The sequence below is a fragment of the Protopterus annectens genome, chromosome 5.part0, assembly GCF_019279795.1.
Source record: "Protopterus annectens isolate FY-2018-M chromosome 5.part0, PAN1.0, whole genome shotgun sequence".
In the NCBI taxonomy this organism is placed as follows: Eukaryota; Metazoa; Chordata; order Ceratodontiformes; family Protopteridae; genus Protopterus; species Protopterus annectens.
Genome location: NC_056735.1, coordinates 931,374,294 through 931,391,366, shown reverse-complemented (window position 1 = coordinate 931,391,366; position 17,073 = coordinate 931,374,294). Strand labels below are relative to the sequence as shown.

Genomic DNA, 17,073 nt, shown 5'->3' with positions numbered 1-17,073 from the left:
CAGCAGTGCTTAACACCATGCAAACCCATGCACACCCGCTCCCAACTGCTTTAATGTGCCTTACTCCCTCCGTATCCAATGGGCTTGTTCTGCCCTGCAACCAAATAAACGTCCTTTGCAAGGGTCGGAACCAGGACCCTGCGCACACAGCTAATGTGTATTACCAATACACCATGGCAGATATACAGACATTGGACAGTACCACAAACATATCATACAGTGCAGTCATTCAACAGTATAGGAATGTATTCCATCATGTAGATGTATATGTGAGTGTTTATGTCCAGCATATAGGTACATACATATATAGAGATGTATCAGGAACATACCATGTGGCAACAAAGCATTACAAACGAATGAAGTGGGAAACACCAGCGATGCCTGTATTATGCAGTGGTGTTGCTCTATGTGATCTCAAGACTCCCTCAGACAGACATGTGTCAGTCATACATGCAAATTGTTGTACATTGGCCGTATATATCACTGTGCATGTAATGTACATTAACACAACAGTATATGTCCAATCATTATGTGTGTACAGTACTCTTGCAAGGTGTTGTGTGCAATATCATCACCTTGATAAAGGTAAATGGGGTAACCATAGAGGGACCAGTAGTGTTGTGTGTACAATGGGGTCATCCTCATCATGTGTACCTGGACCATGTAGGAGTGATGTGCATACCAGGATCATGCACCTGAGGGACAGGGGTAAGGATAACAGAAGTATGTTGTGATGCATATTACAAGGGTTTCATGTGTCCAATGAGCATGTGTGTGTAATGGACAGCTATGTATAGGGCAGATGTTGTCCTAGGAGCCAATTGGCCTTAAGTTTCCGTAGGTGAGGGTCAGATGTTGGGGAAGGAGTGTAGGTATGGCCGTGGAGGATAGGTAGGAGCGCAGAAAAGACAGCATACAGGGTTGGTATATGACACTTGGGGGGGATACACCCCAGACGGGGATGGGTGGTCGGCATTCACAAGCCCATGGGAACAGTGGGACGGAGGACCCCAGTCATGGGCAACTGCCACTGCACCTACACAGCTGCAAAGGAGGCAGTGCTATGGGCTGTCCATGAGGGGCAGAATCACCCTGTAAATGTGACACTCCACCCTTGAGCTGGCGTATCTGGCTTTGGCTTTGGAACCCCTTAGTGAGCCACCAACGCAACACATCCAGGACCGCATGACAGCAGACATGTACCTGTCTGGTCCTGCTCTTAGGGGGGACATGCTCCATCCTCAGTGGTGGTACCACCAGAAGGTGGTGCAGAGCCAACAGAGGTTGATATCTATGGCTGGGCCCCAAATGTGCTAGTGCCCAGTGCCATGGTCAGCTAAAGTGGGACAGGAGGTTCTGCTGGGACCTCCCAACCCATTCAGCCTATGGTGTTGCATTTTAAACTCACATATAGCTTAATGATAGACAACAGCATACAGGATTACCTACGACAGTGTGCATAGATATCACCAGCAACCCAACACAACAGATGGTATACATTTGCAGTGGGAGCACAACACATGCATATATACTGCATGCCATCTGTACAATGTGTAGTAGACATGTGACCACAGATATGAACAGTTGCCCATTATTGGCTTGTCACTGGGAACCCCAGACAGTGTCTGTCATACAACTGTCTCATGTGACACATGTCCAGTCAGGGATGTGATGGCAGTAACACATCCCTGTCATCATGTACTGTCTGCAATCCTCACACCATGCTTCTGTTGTGCACAAATTTGTGTTCAGTGTGTAACACAGGAAACAAATGGTTGCACACACTGACCAGTTCTCAGATGGCCCTACAGATGGGGGTTCATCATGAACAGAGTACTGTCATGTCTGTATTATAACATGCAGAATAGCCATTACCACACACATGTTAAACAGGCAGTAGTCTCAATGCAGCATAGCTACACTTACATGCTGTAGTCATGTGTGTCACATCACCCTCCTGTCTTTAGGCTATTTCCCACTGTGGAAAATGATTGAGGTACATCCAGATATCAGCTGTGATGCCGTGTCAGAACACCACATCCAAGTACCACTCACAGTGACTGTCATGGCCAAATAACAACATGTTTCCCTAGATAGCGTACTGTGTTTATCATGCGGATGGCTATGGGAACACCATCACAGCTGTACCACATGCAATCAGCTAGAGGAGGACTGCAATAGCTGCAGAGGCCATCACCTGAACATGTCCATCACTTACAATACACATGCTACTGCTGTGCAGGTGTACTCCTTCACATCCACCAGAGAGTGTGTGGGTGGGACAGGCAAAGTACACCAGGGAAGGGCTTGTAGACTTAACCATAAGCATCATCTGCCACACGCCGAACAGTACAAGGGTCAAACCCCTGACTCACTACTCATTACTATTACATATGCATGACATTACTACATGTGTCACAAAGGCAACATGTTGCTGTGCTGTAAGAACATATATGTGTGTAGGTGAGTGACATCTGCAACAGAGATATAGCAGACATACATTAGGTGTGGCACACATGGCTGTCCATGTGAATGGATGCCATTGTCACCACAACCACACTCTCTAATGGACATGCATTGACACCTTTGCCAGGGCCACAAATACACAACATAACTACTTAGTTTGCCACACTGCAATAATGCACAGGACCACATGCACCACAGGGGATATCTGGAGGTTCTATGGGCTAGGGTATGTGAAAGTGCTTGACATCTGTTGGTATGCCAACGAGGGTTATACTGGGAGTGACTGTGGTTGGGAGCACCACAACCCACACACAGACACAGAGTGCCAGTACTGGCATGCAGGTATGCATTGCTTCATGGGTGTGTAGTGGTTGGCTGTGCAAGATGGCTGTGCAAGGCTGGGTGAGGGGTAATCCTTGGCATCGCGTCACCCAACAATGATGTGCAGTGCATTGGTGTCATGTCTGCAGTGTCCCACACAGATGGGTACTGCATTATCTGGCCTAGAATCCTGGTTACCAATGTGTATCACCATAGCTTTGCAATGCATGCCATGTCTGTATTCAATAGTCCTTCACATGGACATTGCCTGGGATGTGCATGTCCCACAATACTGTACAGTGACATGTACATGTGTACCGGGTTTGGCAGACACATGTTGTGTACACAGCCTGTTATCCCCCGATATGCCAATACTGGCCTGGTGTGGTGAAACCTGCTTATAGTGAGCAGGTCGACCCTGCACCTACATGGATAGTATGATACAGGTATTCCGTGATGTCAGTGGCATGGGTCCATACAGGGCACATGTGTACAGCATTGTCTGGCCTCTGTGGATCACATTTGATGGCACCACATATGTTGCAGGCATTCAGTGTGGAACATAGTGAAGGCACAAAGTCCGCATATATGTGCCTATTGTACCGCTGTACAGGGTGCCATGTTTTCTGCAGGCCACAGCATTCACACCAATGCCTACTATCTGTCATCAATGTGCATGGTACTAGCAACATAGCGGGATATCCTAGGCAAGTTTGTTTGTGCATGGCACATGGGTGCAGGACATATACCGGGTACTAGTAGGGCTGCATACTTTGTTCACCAGGCCTTTTGCCAGATGTATGGGTATGGCTTGCCAACACAGTCCCGTGGCTGACTGACAGCTGTACTCCTCGTGAGGTGGCCAATGTGTCATAAGACGGATACCATATAGGAAAACTACAAAATCCGCTCCCAAACTTGTCCAATGATAAGATAATCATGGCCACCTTTACACAGGCTCTGGCAGACAAACAAACACTTGCCGTGTCCTGTATACAAACCCTACCATATCACACTGCAGCAATACATGTTTAGGGCATGCGCTATGGTGAATACTGGGTTGCAGCACACCTACACCTAGGTGGATGACAACAGCGGGAATGACAAAGGTGGTCATGCGATTTGTACAGAGAGTACACACTCTACAAAGCACTGTACTTGTCTCACACAGGCAGACACACACACACACACTTGGCGTGCCTGGGATTAGAACACCAACCTAACTACATTATTACACTACAGCATTACACAGTTACAGAATGTGCTACCGAGATTAGTGGGACACAGCCCTTCCAGAGGTGTATTTGTAGATGGGTGACATCATCAGACTTGCCAAAGGTGGGTATAAGAATTGTATGGAGTGTGAGCAGTCTAAAAGCATTACTCAGTCCTCAGGCAGACGGTGACCAACACACATACATACACACAGCAAGTCTGGGATTAGAACACTGACCTAAATACATTATTACACTACAGCATTATGCAGTTACAGAATGCGCTACAGAGATTACTGGCACACAGCACTCCCAGAGGTGTATTTGTAGATGGGTGACATCATCAGCCTTGCCAAAGGTGGGCATAAGAAAAGTATGTAGTGTGAGCAGTCTAAAAGCATTACTCAGTCCTCAGGCATACGGGGACAAACACGCACACACACACACACACACACACACACACACACACACACACACACACACACACACAAACACGGCAAGTCTTGGATTAGAACACCGACCTAACTTCTTTACAACACTACAGCATTACGCAGTTACAAAACGTGCTATCAAGATTACTGGGACACAGCACTCCCAGAGATGTATTTGTAGGTGGGTGACATCATCAGCCTTGTGAAAGGTGGGTATAAGAAATGTAAGGAGTATGAGCAGTCTAAAAGCATTACTCAGTCCTCAGGCAGACGGGACACACAAACATGGCAAGTCTGGGATTAGAACACCGACCTAACTACTTTATTACACTACAGCATTACACAGTTACAGAACGTGACACTGAGATTACTGGGACACAGCACTCCCAGAGGTGTATTTGTAGGTGGATGCCATCATCAGCCCTGCCAAAGGTTGGTATACGAATTGTATGGAGTGTGAGCAGTCTAAACGCAATTTACAGTCCTCTGGCAAATGGGGACAGACATGCACACACACGCCAGTGGTGGGAACGGAACTCCTGCCTATTTACAGATCACTATTACAATACTACAAGCTTATGAGTCGCGCCACACAGACTACACATTTCAAGGCTGTCATTATGACCTTCTAGGAATGTGGACATCAACAGGGATGTTGGCAGTTAAGATGTACATACCTGTGAACCTGTGTGTTTAAAGTAGGAATCCATCCTGACCTGGAGTATGCCCATCTGTGGAATGGACAACTACTACCACTATACAGGGTTACAATGGCCATGCCCATACACAGAGGCACATAGCTGACACAAGATGTCACTGGGCATGCTCACACACTTAGTAGCAGAGGGCTGTTCGGAATGCACTATGTGTCCATCTACACAAGGTTATACTGGGCATGCTCATACACTTAGTAGCACAGAGCTGACTGGGATGCACTCTGATTCTAAACACGGAAGGCCACAGTGGCCAAGCTATTACAGGTAGATGTAAAGAACACATTGTAATGGGCTCTGGTGTTAGTAGTTGTCATTGTTAGCAGGAACGCTGCTCTACATATATTTGACACCAATCTTTTACACAACATCTGCTGCTATCCATCACCTTAGATGTACCATCCTATACCAAGCAAAATATCACCACTCGCAGTGATGTCTTGCTAGGAGTGGAAACTGCTTGACCAACACAATGAGCCTTGCTAGAGGTGGCAACTGCTTGAATAACTCAATGAGCCAATGTCCTGCTGTAAGTACAAGGTTGTCCAGTGTTTGTCATTCAGGGATGACATGGCTGACAGTAGACAGGCCTTTGACACATATCACATGCATCCATGATTTAAGGGAGTGGGGATAATACCCAAGTTGCATCCGCCCATACAGTGCCATTCCAAGGCAAATGTCCTAAACACAGGATAACACCCTGACACCTACTGGACAACTGCATTGTTTTCTTATATACGAAAGAAGCACAGACTGGCTGAAAAATAATTCACTTTACTTCGAATAAATTAAAATAATACAAACAAAAGCAAATATCCAAGTGAGGTCAAGTAAGATAAGCGCTTTCGTTTGGTGGTTACCAAACTTTGTCAAACAAGCAAAACATCACTTCCTGTTGGTTAAATACTCCAATTTAGTGATGTAATCCATACTTACACTGCGGAACCTTAAAGATACAATGTATCCTAAATAGTGTAACAATAGCCATATAACCATAGCATTTTATAAATCAACTGTTACCATCTATCAGTACATAATACGCTGTCGCTTCTGACAATGAAAAACAACCCTCAAACCATATATGAAATCATCAGAAAATGAACCATTTAAAACTACCTATGTACATATTAATATAATAAAAGTTTGAAAGTAAAATTGTGTTAAATAAGACTTTTAAATAACATTGACTTACTTACATCAATAACCTACAACAACTCGATGCCTAAATAGTCTCTGTTACACGTGCATCTTGATCAGACCTTTTGTCAACAAGTAAATATCGTCAACACTACATATAATTATTCTCATGTAACGGTGATGGCCTTTAGATATGCTGACAATCAAGGCTCATCACACTTATTTTATACATTTCTGAATTTTGCAACAGTGTTTGATTTCATTTGCATACATAGTGGTTCTGATTAAAATATTAACATTCATTTTACAGTGTCAATGGCACAACAGGTAGCATACTCACCTTTAGAGCAGAATGATGTGGGTTCTATTTGAACACCAGCTAGATGCAGTGCTGACACTGCAGTGCAGCATAAGGGGGGAAGGATGCTCCATTCCTGAGTGTGACATTAAACTGAGGTCTCATTTACTGGAATTGACAGTAGCTCAGGATGAAGTAAAAGATCTCACAGTATCTATTGAGAAGAGTAGGAGACATTCTTGGATGCACTAGACCAATTCCCTTTAGCAGTATAAATATTATCTTGCATCTCCACTGAAAAGTGACTGCTAGCCTAGTAGGAGTTACTCAGTCAACAAAGGATAAATAAATAAATAAATAAATAAATAAATAAATAAATAAATACTGTCATTATGCAGTCATTTGCATGTGCTGCATATCATACTCCCCGGGATTCATGAAGCTTGCTCCAGGTGCCGGAGTAGCGTCGGTGATCTAGTGCCAAATATGGCCACCGAGCGATTCAGGTACGAGCTGTTTCCACGTGCACTACCAGCGTACGCCAGAGATGCGCAGCTCCCAGTGCATGTATGATAATTACCCCAGTGTAGCAGTGTAGCATGCAAATGAAGGTATATAGCAAGTCATGAAGTGGTGCAGGCATAGCATAAGCATGAAGAAATGTAAACCAAAAAAACAGTTTACATTTTTTCAAACATAAAATCGGAGCCATGAAAGCGGACCAAACTTACGTATTATAATGTTAATATATGCCAATGGCTAAATATATAGCTAATGGCATAAAAAAGCATGCACAACACATAAAAAATAGCATTTAATGTCATGGCCACACTAACACAAAGTAAAACCGCAGTGCATCTGTGCGCAAACGGGATCACAAGAAAAATATATTTAGATGTCATAAAACTGCAATGTAACACAATTCACGAATTCCCCATAATAGTCAATGGCACGCATGCTACACCACAACAATGGTGCAAGGGTTGCTAAGGGTCTGTGACAGTCAAGTAATACTGAATTGCAAACCCCCGCTGGCATAAGGATGTACCACACGGCGTAGCGGTACAACACCGAGGAGTGACCTGGAGGTAAACATGACATCGAGAGAGGGGTGTGCCACCATAGCTGTAAGCACATTGGATCATTGCTAATCCGGATTGCCTGTTGCTAAGCAAAGCGGCAGGATAGGGGTGTGGAAGTAGCCATAGCTTTGCTTAGCTGAGAGCACACAAGGTAACCAAAAGTGCATGTTAACATGGATGAAAACACGCTCGAAACCCGGTAAATGGCTGTGCGTGGCGCGCACCATAGCTGAAACAGGAAGGATACAGGAAGACAATAAGGAAATGCTGCAGCATGGTAATTGGAGTACAAATGAGTAATTAACACCTAGGTACTTACAGTGGGCCATTGACAACAGCTAACAAGGCTGCTAGCAGCTACCTGCAGAACAGGAAAGTGGAGGTGCCGTACAGCAAAGAAAAGAGAACTGTCACAGCAGAACAAAGCAAACTTGCAATAGATCAGCTACATAACACATTTCCCAACACAATCTTGGGTTGTGAAAGTACTAAACAAGAAAGCCGGCAGCTGGATGCATGCCTGACTATGGGAGGGGAATCGGGTTGAAAAGTGAAGTAAAGGGCAATAGATGAATCATGGCAGCCAAGTGTAAGTCAACATCAAAGGACCCACAATAGCAGTACCTGCTGTAAAACCAATAATTAAGATACCCTGCAGCTGGAATTGCACAAACACACCCAATTACACCAGCATCATCCATTGCACAATAGTATAAGGTGTGAAAGCCCCACACGCACACTTGTGTATTCCGAGACACTCTGCACCATTGGTGTATACAGACGGGGAACTTTTAATATGTACATGTTAGGGGCTGCCATAGCTTTGATTCACCAGCATGTATTGGAGACTGAGGGTGGTGTGAAGGATGATGCTGACAACCATCTCAGGCACCGGAGGAGGAGAAGAGTGTTCAGAACCAGGATAACATACCAGGGGCTACATGATCTGGAGATAGTAGAGCATTACAGGGTGGACAGAGACATCATACACAAACTTGTTGAGCTGTGCCGGCCATGCCTCAGAGCCAGAAGTAACAGGGGAACTCATCCCAGTAGACACAAAGGTATGTGTAACCTTGAGAATACTAGCCAGAGGTACCTTCCAAAGGCCAACTGGGGATATCATGGGGATCTCACAGGCATCAGCATCCAGGGTACTCCACCAGTTCCTGGATGCCATGTTACCACATGCCAATGAGCACATATACTTCCCCCGAATGCAGGACGAGTTGGCCAGCAATATGCATCTCTTCCACCGTGTGGCAGACTACCCAGAGGTACTGGGTTCAATAGACACTTTTTGTGAAATGGTATATGATGCAAGGAGTAGCATCTGCTTTATTTAGTCAGAATGTATTAGTGCCCACCATGAGAAAAGGGGTCCATGATGTAGCATGTCACAATACTCTGTACTGAAGAAGAATTTGCCAGTGGATGACATACCATCACAATTCAACTTACAAACTGAAGCGTAAAAAGGTGACAGATAAACCATAAAAAATGCAAGAAAGGCCTAGCCAGACTACAGTTATCACCATGTAATACCTTAAAACTCCTGCAGATACCTATGAGATATATCCAAGTGACTCCTTATGAAGATACCAGAGTTCCAGCTTTATGGTTTGGAATACTCGCAGTCTGTTTTTATTCTTTAAGTCTTTATAGATGCATTTAGGCCATAAAAAACAAACCCTAATAACTATAGAGATATAAATTTGGTGTTTTTATGATCTCATTAGTACAGCTTAAGTGGTTTGTTTGTCTATACATTAGAAACACAGCACTTTAAATCAAGTCTGATGTCCATAAACCTAAGGGTGCTTTCAAAATATCTCAAATCATTTAAACGAAAGGGTAGAAATTCACACAGACAAACCATTCTGTACAAACTGTAAGAAAATCCCAGCCAGGCTAGAATCTTCACTGTATACTATCCATATCTCTCAACCTCTTAGAGCAAACGATCTGGACAAAGCCATGAATAATATGGGGACAAAGGCCCAAAACAGGCACATTTTTAAATATTGCTCTTACAAACTTAAAAGGTATATACAGTAAAAGGTTTTATATTACCATGGATTTTCTGAAGGGCATGAAGTTTGAATCTCAAATGTCTGTCATTATTTTCTGATTTCAATCTTTAATGATTTGCCAGAAAACCACAATTTTATTCAAAATGGACCAAAAATATGAGGCAGAAATCTCGACATTCTGTTAAAATCTGTATAGTTAAGCTGTATGATACTATCTTAAACCTCCTGTAGTAGAGGCTCATGGGATATATGCAAATTACGCTTAAGGATATAAAAGTGTTTCAACTATATGGCTTCTGAATGCCCCTGACTTTTATTTTTCACTTTTTAAGTCTTTATGGGTACATTCATGTTTCAATCTTTTTATGTCCCCATCAGTAGAGCATAACTGATTTGTTTGGTTATACTTTAGAAGCACAGAGCTTAAAGTCAAGCAGACCCTCCCCCCACACACACACACACACACACACACACACACACACACACACACACACACACACACACACACACACAAAGCCCATCCATATATACATTAATAGAAGCAGAGGCAAAAAGACAGTCTCTCACACATATGCAGAAACTCAAGATGCATACACACACACACACACACACACACACACACACACACACACACACACACACACACACACACACACACACAAGTATGTCCAGCAATTACAGTCACTTTCTTCACTGCTCTGCACCTTAGATGTCTCATTGAGATTACATGAATGAAGAAATGCATACAGTGCAAAGCAATGCATCTCCCCCCACATTCTCCTCAAATTCCTGATATTGTAAAACGTAACTGATTTACATCATGAAGTTAGTTACTAAATTCAGACATTTATTGATTCATACATTTTGTTCAGAGAAAGCATGTTCTACTGACTTTTTAAGTGAATCCGGGTAAGATTTAACAACTGCCCCTGTGTTTTGTTCTCTGCCACCCCATTATTGTTGGCTTTGTCTAGAATTCTTGAACATAGACTTTTAAGAATTACACACACGTGCACTCTTTCTTTCCCACTCTTTCTCTCTCCCACAGACAAATAGATGGTAACACACACACACACACACACACACACACACACACACACACACACACACACACACACACACACACACACACACATGCACCAGTCACATTGATATGCACTCATATACATGCATACACACGCTCACACACAAGCAGACAGGTTTTATTTTCTTTTCACTCTGTCCAAGCTCGATGGCTGCGTAATATGTTGTTGAGAAGCTGACGACGTAGCGTAATACCGGGCCCTTCTTTTATATTAATACCCCACTGGGAACATCTGTTTTCTAATGGAATATTGTTCTTGTAATCCACCTATTTTCTTGTTAGACAATGAATGAATGTGGGTTATTTTAGTATATTTATTTTAGAGGTGTCATCAGGTCAATAAGCTACTCTTGAAGCCTTTTATGTATCAGTAAGATTTTTTTTTTTTTGCTGTGATGTTAACATTCAGGTAGAATGAAATGTTTGTTTTATTTTCTAGGAGTGACTGCACAGCAAGTGTTTATTGACTCAGATGGACTGCAGTCTGTCAGAAGTATACTGAGTCTAACTCAGGCAGCACACAGAGAACAATGGACATGCATGGCTGTGTTCTTTCTGCCTAAAAATGAAACAATTCAGGCTTGTTTTGCAAATATCTCTCTTCCAGTCTGTAAGTAACCAGATTAATTATTTTGCTGTTTGTGGTTTGTTACTTCTTATGCTGGTAAATTTTGTGATATGATGTGACAGGTGTTTGGTATTAAAGGAGTGCATCAGTGGTATAACTAAAACTGAAAATAATCATTAATATTCTTAGGCAAGTTTTTTAAAAAAAAATGTCATTGAATGGGCTGGATTCATTAAACCCTACAGAACTCACTGAAACCATGCTCACGTTGTGGCACAATGTGCACACAATCGTACACTAATTAGTATTCAGTAAATGGCGCAAACCAGATAAACATTATGGCATGCTAATTAGTGAATAAACTGCTGCTCTTGTCCCTGTGTACGAGCATCAGGCTAAAGTCTATGCTGCTGTTGCTGCTGATAGACCTCGGGGAAGGAAGAGAAAGGTATTTAGACCTCATTTAATTTTTCATGGTCTGCATGAAGTGGAAATAATATAGCACTAGAGAGGGTACAGAGACCCACTCCAGAAACTCTGCAATCTCGGTCATCCTCACCTGAGACCAAGGGCAAACCAAGTGGAAAAATACCTATGCAGACCAAGGTATGTGTAGCACTTAAAATTGTATCTAGAGAAGCCTTTCAGAGTTCCACAGTGGACATTCTGGTGGTATCACAGGCATCAGCATCCAATAGACTTTATTAAGGGCATCACACTGTCATTAAATACTTGGATGTATCGATTAGTAAAAAAGCTGGGGGAGGTGTTTCATCCAACATTTATAGAAAGCCAACATTTTCAAATTCATATTTCCATTTTTAATAATTTCCATCCTTTACCACAGAAGAAAGGTTTGGCAAAAGGGCAATATGTAAGGTTGGCAAGGATAATTTAAGACCATTTGGATTTTAAAATAGAGTGTGATCTTTTATGTAAAATGTTTTTGGAGAGGGGGTATTCTGAAAGGATGATTCATGAAATTAGGCATGAAGTCAAACAGGAAAGGCATCAAAGATTTAAAACATTACTTGGCAAGAATTTTGAAAAGGACAAAGGTGATAGTACAAGGGTTATGTTGAGATGGGTTCTGTTCAGAATTTTGAAGCTCAATACTTCAAATTTCATATGATCAAAGATCATATGTTTGAAGTTTCAAAACTTTGAAATCCTGAATGGAGATCGGCATACAGCGCAGACTGGGAGATTTCCCTTGTCCTCACTGTAGTGCGATCTCGGAGTTGGTATATTTAAGTTGCTTGGGATGTGGGGGGTGCAGGGGGGCTTGCCCCCCTGCATACACATGTTTTAGTGTGTTGTGTGGTGTTTTGGGGGAGGGGTTCACAATTTTGAGATTCCAAGATCTTGAGATACTGAACTCGATATTCTGAAACTCGAGATTTAGGGATTTCGAAATTTTGTAGTAAACCCGTTGAGGCAGATAGAAGACCATTCAATGCAGCATTAAATTTAAAATATTTTCCAGACTGTTTCAGTATAAAATAATCATTAACAACAACTGGGGTATTTTTAGTTTTCATCAAGCTGTTAGTGATAACATAGGTGACCATCCACAATTTGTTTTTAAAAGGGGACAGAATCTTAAAAACAGTTTGGAAAAGAATATGAACAATTTTAATGAATTAAGGGTACACAACAATATTAATAAGAATAAATGTGACCATTGTAGTCAATATGACCACATTTTTATTGGGAACACTATTAAAATAAATGATGGAATTATCAGTCTACCAATGAATTGTACCTGTTCATCTAAGGAAGTGGTCTACATCTGTTTATGTGGAAAATGCAAAGCCTTTTATGTGGGTAAAACTGAAAGAATGCTTGCTAAGAGGATATATGAACACTCTTACAACATTAAAAAGGACAATGAGGCCAATGCATTTTGTAAGCCTTTGAAATTATTTCCAGACTACACAGAATTTAAATTTGCAGTTTTAGAGCAGGTCCCTGAAAACCTACATGGAGACCAGTGGGAAACATTAGCTGAATACCAGGAACTGCAGTGGCAATTTAAACTGAATGCAGATACACCCCATGGTTTAAATGACAACATCTCAGTAAATAGTGTGTTAAAACTTAGATCAGCTAAGCTTTAAAGATAACTAATAAAATGCATGATACAGGTTTTTAAGAGGTGAAAAATATATATTTTTCAGTTATTTGCCAGCTTTTTACATTTTAAGATGGGTCCATTTTATTATACATTTGTTTTTGGTCCATTTCCTTTTCTGTCCATTTTAAATTTTAAACTTTGAATTTTTTTAAATTACATCATATTTGTAATATTATAATATTTAATTTTTGTGATTGTTTGTTTACAAAGTGTTAATGTGTTTTAAGCGTGTAAGTTTTTTTTAATTATATGATATTTTTAGTTTAATTGTTTTACATAATTAGTGAATAGTTTGAGCATCACATGATACAGTACATTTGATTATATAATGATTCTCTGGGTATGTTTCATCCGGTTCTGATGAAGTCCTCTGTTGGGAAGGACGAAAGCACTCAACCTTGTTTTTGCCTTAAATAAATTAAAAAACACTAGTCTGGTGCCTATTTGGAATTATTTTTTTGGTCTGTACCTAGTTTGGCAGAGTGATTGTAGATTAATAATGAGGACACACCAAAAACAAGTCCATGAATGTTCCGTTACACCAGACATTTTTATGTGCATGTCCACTGTCACTCTATATCTTCTCAATCCTTATCTCATGCAGTTTATGCTACAGAGCAGGGCAAATTCTGATTGAGAAGACAAGTCATAGCAATACACTATTAGGATGTGCATGAATATGCCAGGACAGCACCTCCTATGGATACACTTTAAACGCTGAAAGCCCATAACACTGAAATTCAAAACATTGAGACCAAAATCTTGAAAATTCAAAACACTGACAACTCAAAACATTGAATCCCATAACATTGAATATACAGAGGAAACCAACATTTAATATATGCCAGCACAACTACATACAGAAACAAATAAAAATATATCAACTCTGAGATCGCACTACACGGAACAAAACAGCAAACTTACCATTCTGCACTTCATGAGCCTGTTTAAATTGTAAAAAACTAACCTCAACCTTCTCTTAGAAACACTGTTTCTCTGTTAAAACATTGCACATTACTGTATATCTCTGCGATACCGCAGTTTCATAGGTAATCTCAGCCATGTTCCCTTCTTACCTGCTATACTACAACATAACACATCTTAGAGTAGTGTAATGGGATCTCAGAGTTGATATATTTAAGTAGTAGGTGGTGTGGAGGACACAGCCCCCCTCAAAGGGGGTACAGGGAGGGGCTTGCCACCTGCTTATAGTTGAAGAAGTGTAATATGTTTTTTTTTTTATTTGTTTCTATATGTAGTTGTGCTGGAATATAGTACATGTTGATTTCCTATGCATTTTCAGTTTTATGGGATTCAATGTTTTGAATTTTCAGTGTTCTGAATTTTCAAGATTTTGGTCTCATTGTTTTGAATTTCAATGTTATGGGTTTTCAGTGTTCTAAAGTGAATCCCCTCCTACATCCTCAACAGCCCTGTGTCTGTCGTCACCTCCTCTAGTCTCATCAGAATATACAGCAGTAGCTTTAGTAGGATGACGGAGGAAATGTTCATCTAATATGATGTAGAAAACTGTCCTTACTGTGAAGAAGCATACTGCACACACTTTTCAGGATATCCAGTCCTTCACAAATAGTTAGTTAGTTGTGAGAAGAGAATCATCTTATAATAGCATGGCATTTGTATGTGCTGTTATTTGTATGGCAGATACATACATCAGGTAGGGGTGCTTTAGTCAAGTGTAACACATTTTTACACAGTGAACTCCCACATCTGGTAGGCCATACAGAGCTATTCTCTCTGATGCATACCGATTAGTGTTTGACAGTGCAGACTTCTCCTCAAGGTGTACTACTAGATGCATGTGTGATACATCTTTCTGTGCTGCCACCAGTAAATCCACAGCTCAGTGACAACATTGATAACAGGAGGTTGATTCTTGCAGGGGGGATTGTAGCTTATGCATCATGCAGACCTGTCAATTCAGCAAGACTGCTACTGATTTCAACTCCAGGTTTAACACTGTCACTCATAACCCCTCCAAAAAGTGGTCACCTTTGGGGATGAGGTGGTGAATTCCCATTATAAAATGCTGACAATCATTACAGTTATACACATCTGTTACTGCAGAACATGTATAACTAGTTACGACCACATATTACATCAATGCCCTAGGTTAATGGTTGTAATATTTTAAAGGTGTCCATGACTGAGCCTGTTTCTTTCGGCATTTGTTCAGCAGTCTGTTGCTTTGTGTCCTAAATTGTTTCAGAGCTATGGAGACATATCAGTCCTATTCAAGCAAGTCATTTTGCACATCTTCAGAGTATGCACATACCCCACTATTGTATATACCATCCTTGCTCATGGTCTTCTCCAGTGAGCATGTCAGTGATGTTTATATCACAACCATTCACCTCCATTGACATGTAACCTTGTGTGACTATCACTTGTATATTATCATGTGTGCTTACATCATAATATATTTGCTCTGGAGGTGTAAACAGCAGTATGTACTGTGCTATCTACATATGTGCATAAAGCTATCCTACTGACTTGACTTGGAAAGTGCACATACATTGACACATCCTATTTTGAGGGCATTTCCATATTTACCATGCCCTTTTCCTCTATGTTCATTCCTGTCATTCATGTCTGCGCACATTTTCATCAGCACACTTTCCCTGCCCAGTGCACCTTTCCTTGTAGTTGCCCTTGCTGTTTACCCTCCATGTATTACTATGTTACCGCTGTTATTGCAGTCTTTTCACTACTGGTAGTCATTGTGTCTGTCTACACAACCTTGCAGAGCAGGTTTGCTCATAGGCAAACTTGAATGCCTCTTCTTTCTTTACTCATGCTGCGCTGAATGGTTTCCTGGCAAGCAGCACTGTTGCTGGCCACAAAATCTTGCTTGTATCTGTGTAAGCATGATAAACAACTTGAATATGTGATTAGCATTGCTGCTCATTGCACTACACATAAACTCCGTGCAGGCTTTGCATGAAGCCTACATGGAGTTTATTGAAGCCTCAGCATTATTTTAAAAAATGTAACTATTTCACTGAAATCAACTTTTTTTTTCAACTAAGCACAAAAACAATTACGGCTATCATAATATAATTTACATCATAAACTTGTATTTAATGATAGATTAGATAGCAATACACTTTGTGTAAGTGTTGGTTAAAATGGGATTTACTAATTTCTAACAAATAAGCCGTGGAATCAAAAGTTGATACTGTAGTTGCATAATAGAGGGGCAGTGACATGGGATAGGGCATAAAAGAGGTAAAAGGCAGAGTTAGGACAGAGAAATGTTTTGGTAACTTCAGCTACAGCTCAACAGATGGTAAAGGGTCTTATTATGGAAGACAAGAGTGACCAGGTTACTGGGCTTAGGCTTAGCAATACCCAGTAGAATAATATTAAGGTGCTCATTTTGGGAGATGCATGGATATCTGACATCACACAGAATGCTAGTAAAAAGAAGGTCATAAAATGAGATCCAAACTTCTACTTTCTCAAAACAAATACATTATGTTATGTATTTATCTGTTTAATAGAATTGTGGTAGACCACTGGTCCAGTGGACCAGTTTCAGGCTCAGCCTAAGATAAGACAAAGA

The 17,073-nt window shown here is 41.2% G+C and overlaps 1 protein-coding gene across 6 annotated transcripts in view; it reads left to right on the top strand.

The window, feature by feature from the left end:
• Positions 1-17,073, top strand: part of CD96 (CD96 molecule) — a 629,135-nt gene that overhangs the window by 221,652 nt on the left and 390,410 nt on the right. For all 6 annotated transcript variants that reach the window (XM_044072718.1, XM_044072716.1, XM_044072717.1 and 3 more), the window contains exon 7: positions 11,222-11,392. In XM_044072718.1, coding sequence (XP_043928653.1) covers positions 11,222-11,392 — 171 coding nt within the window. The remainder of the gene's footprint in view (positions 1-11,221; positions 11,393-17,073) is intronic.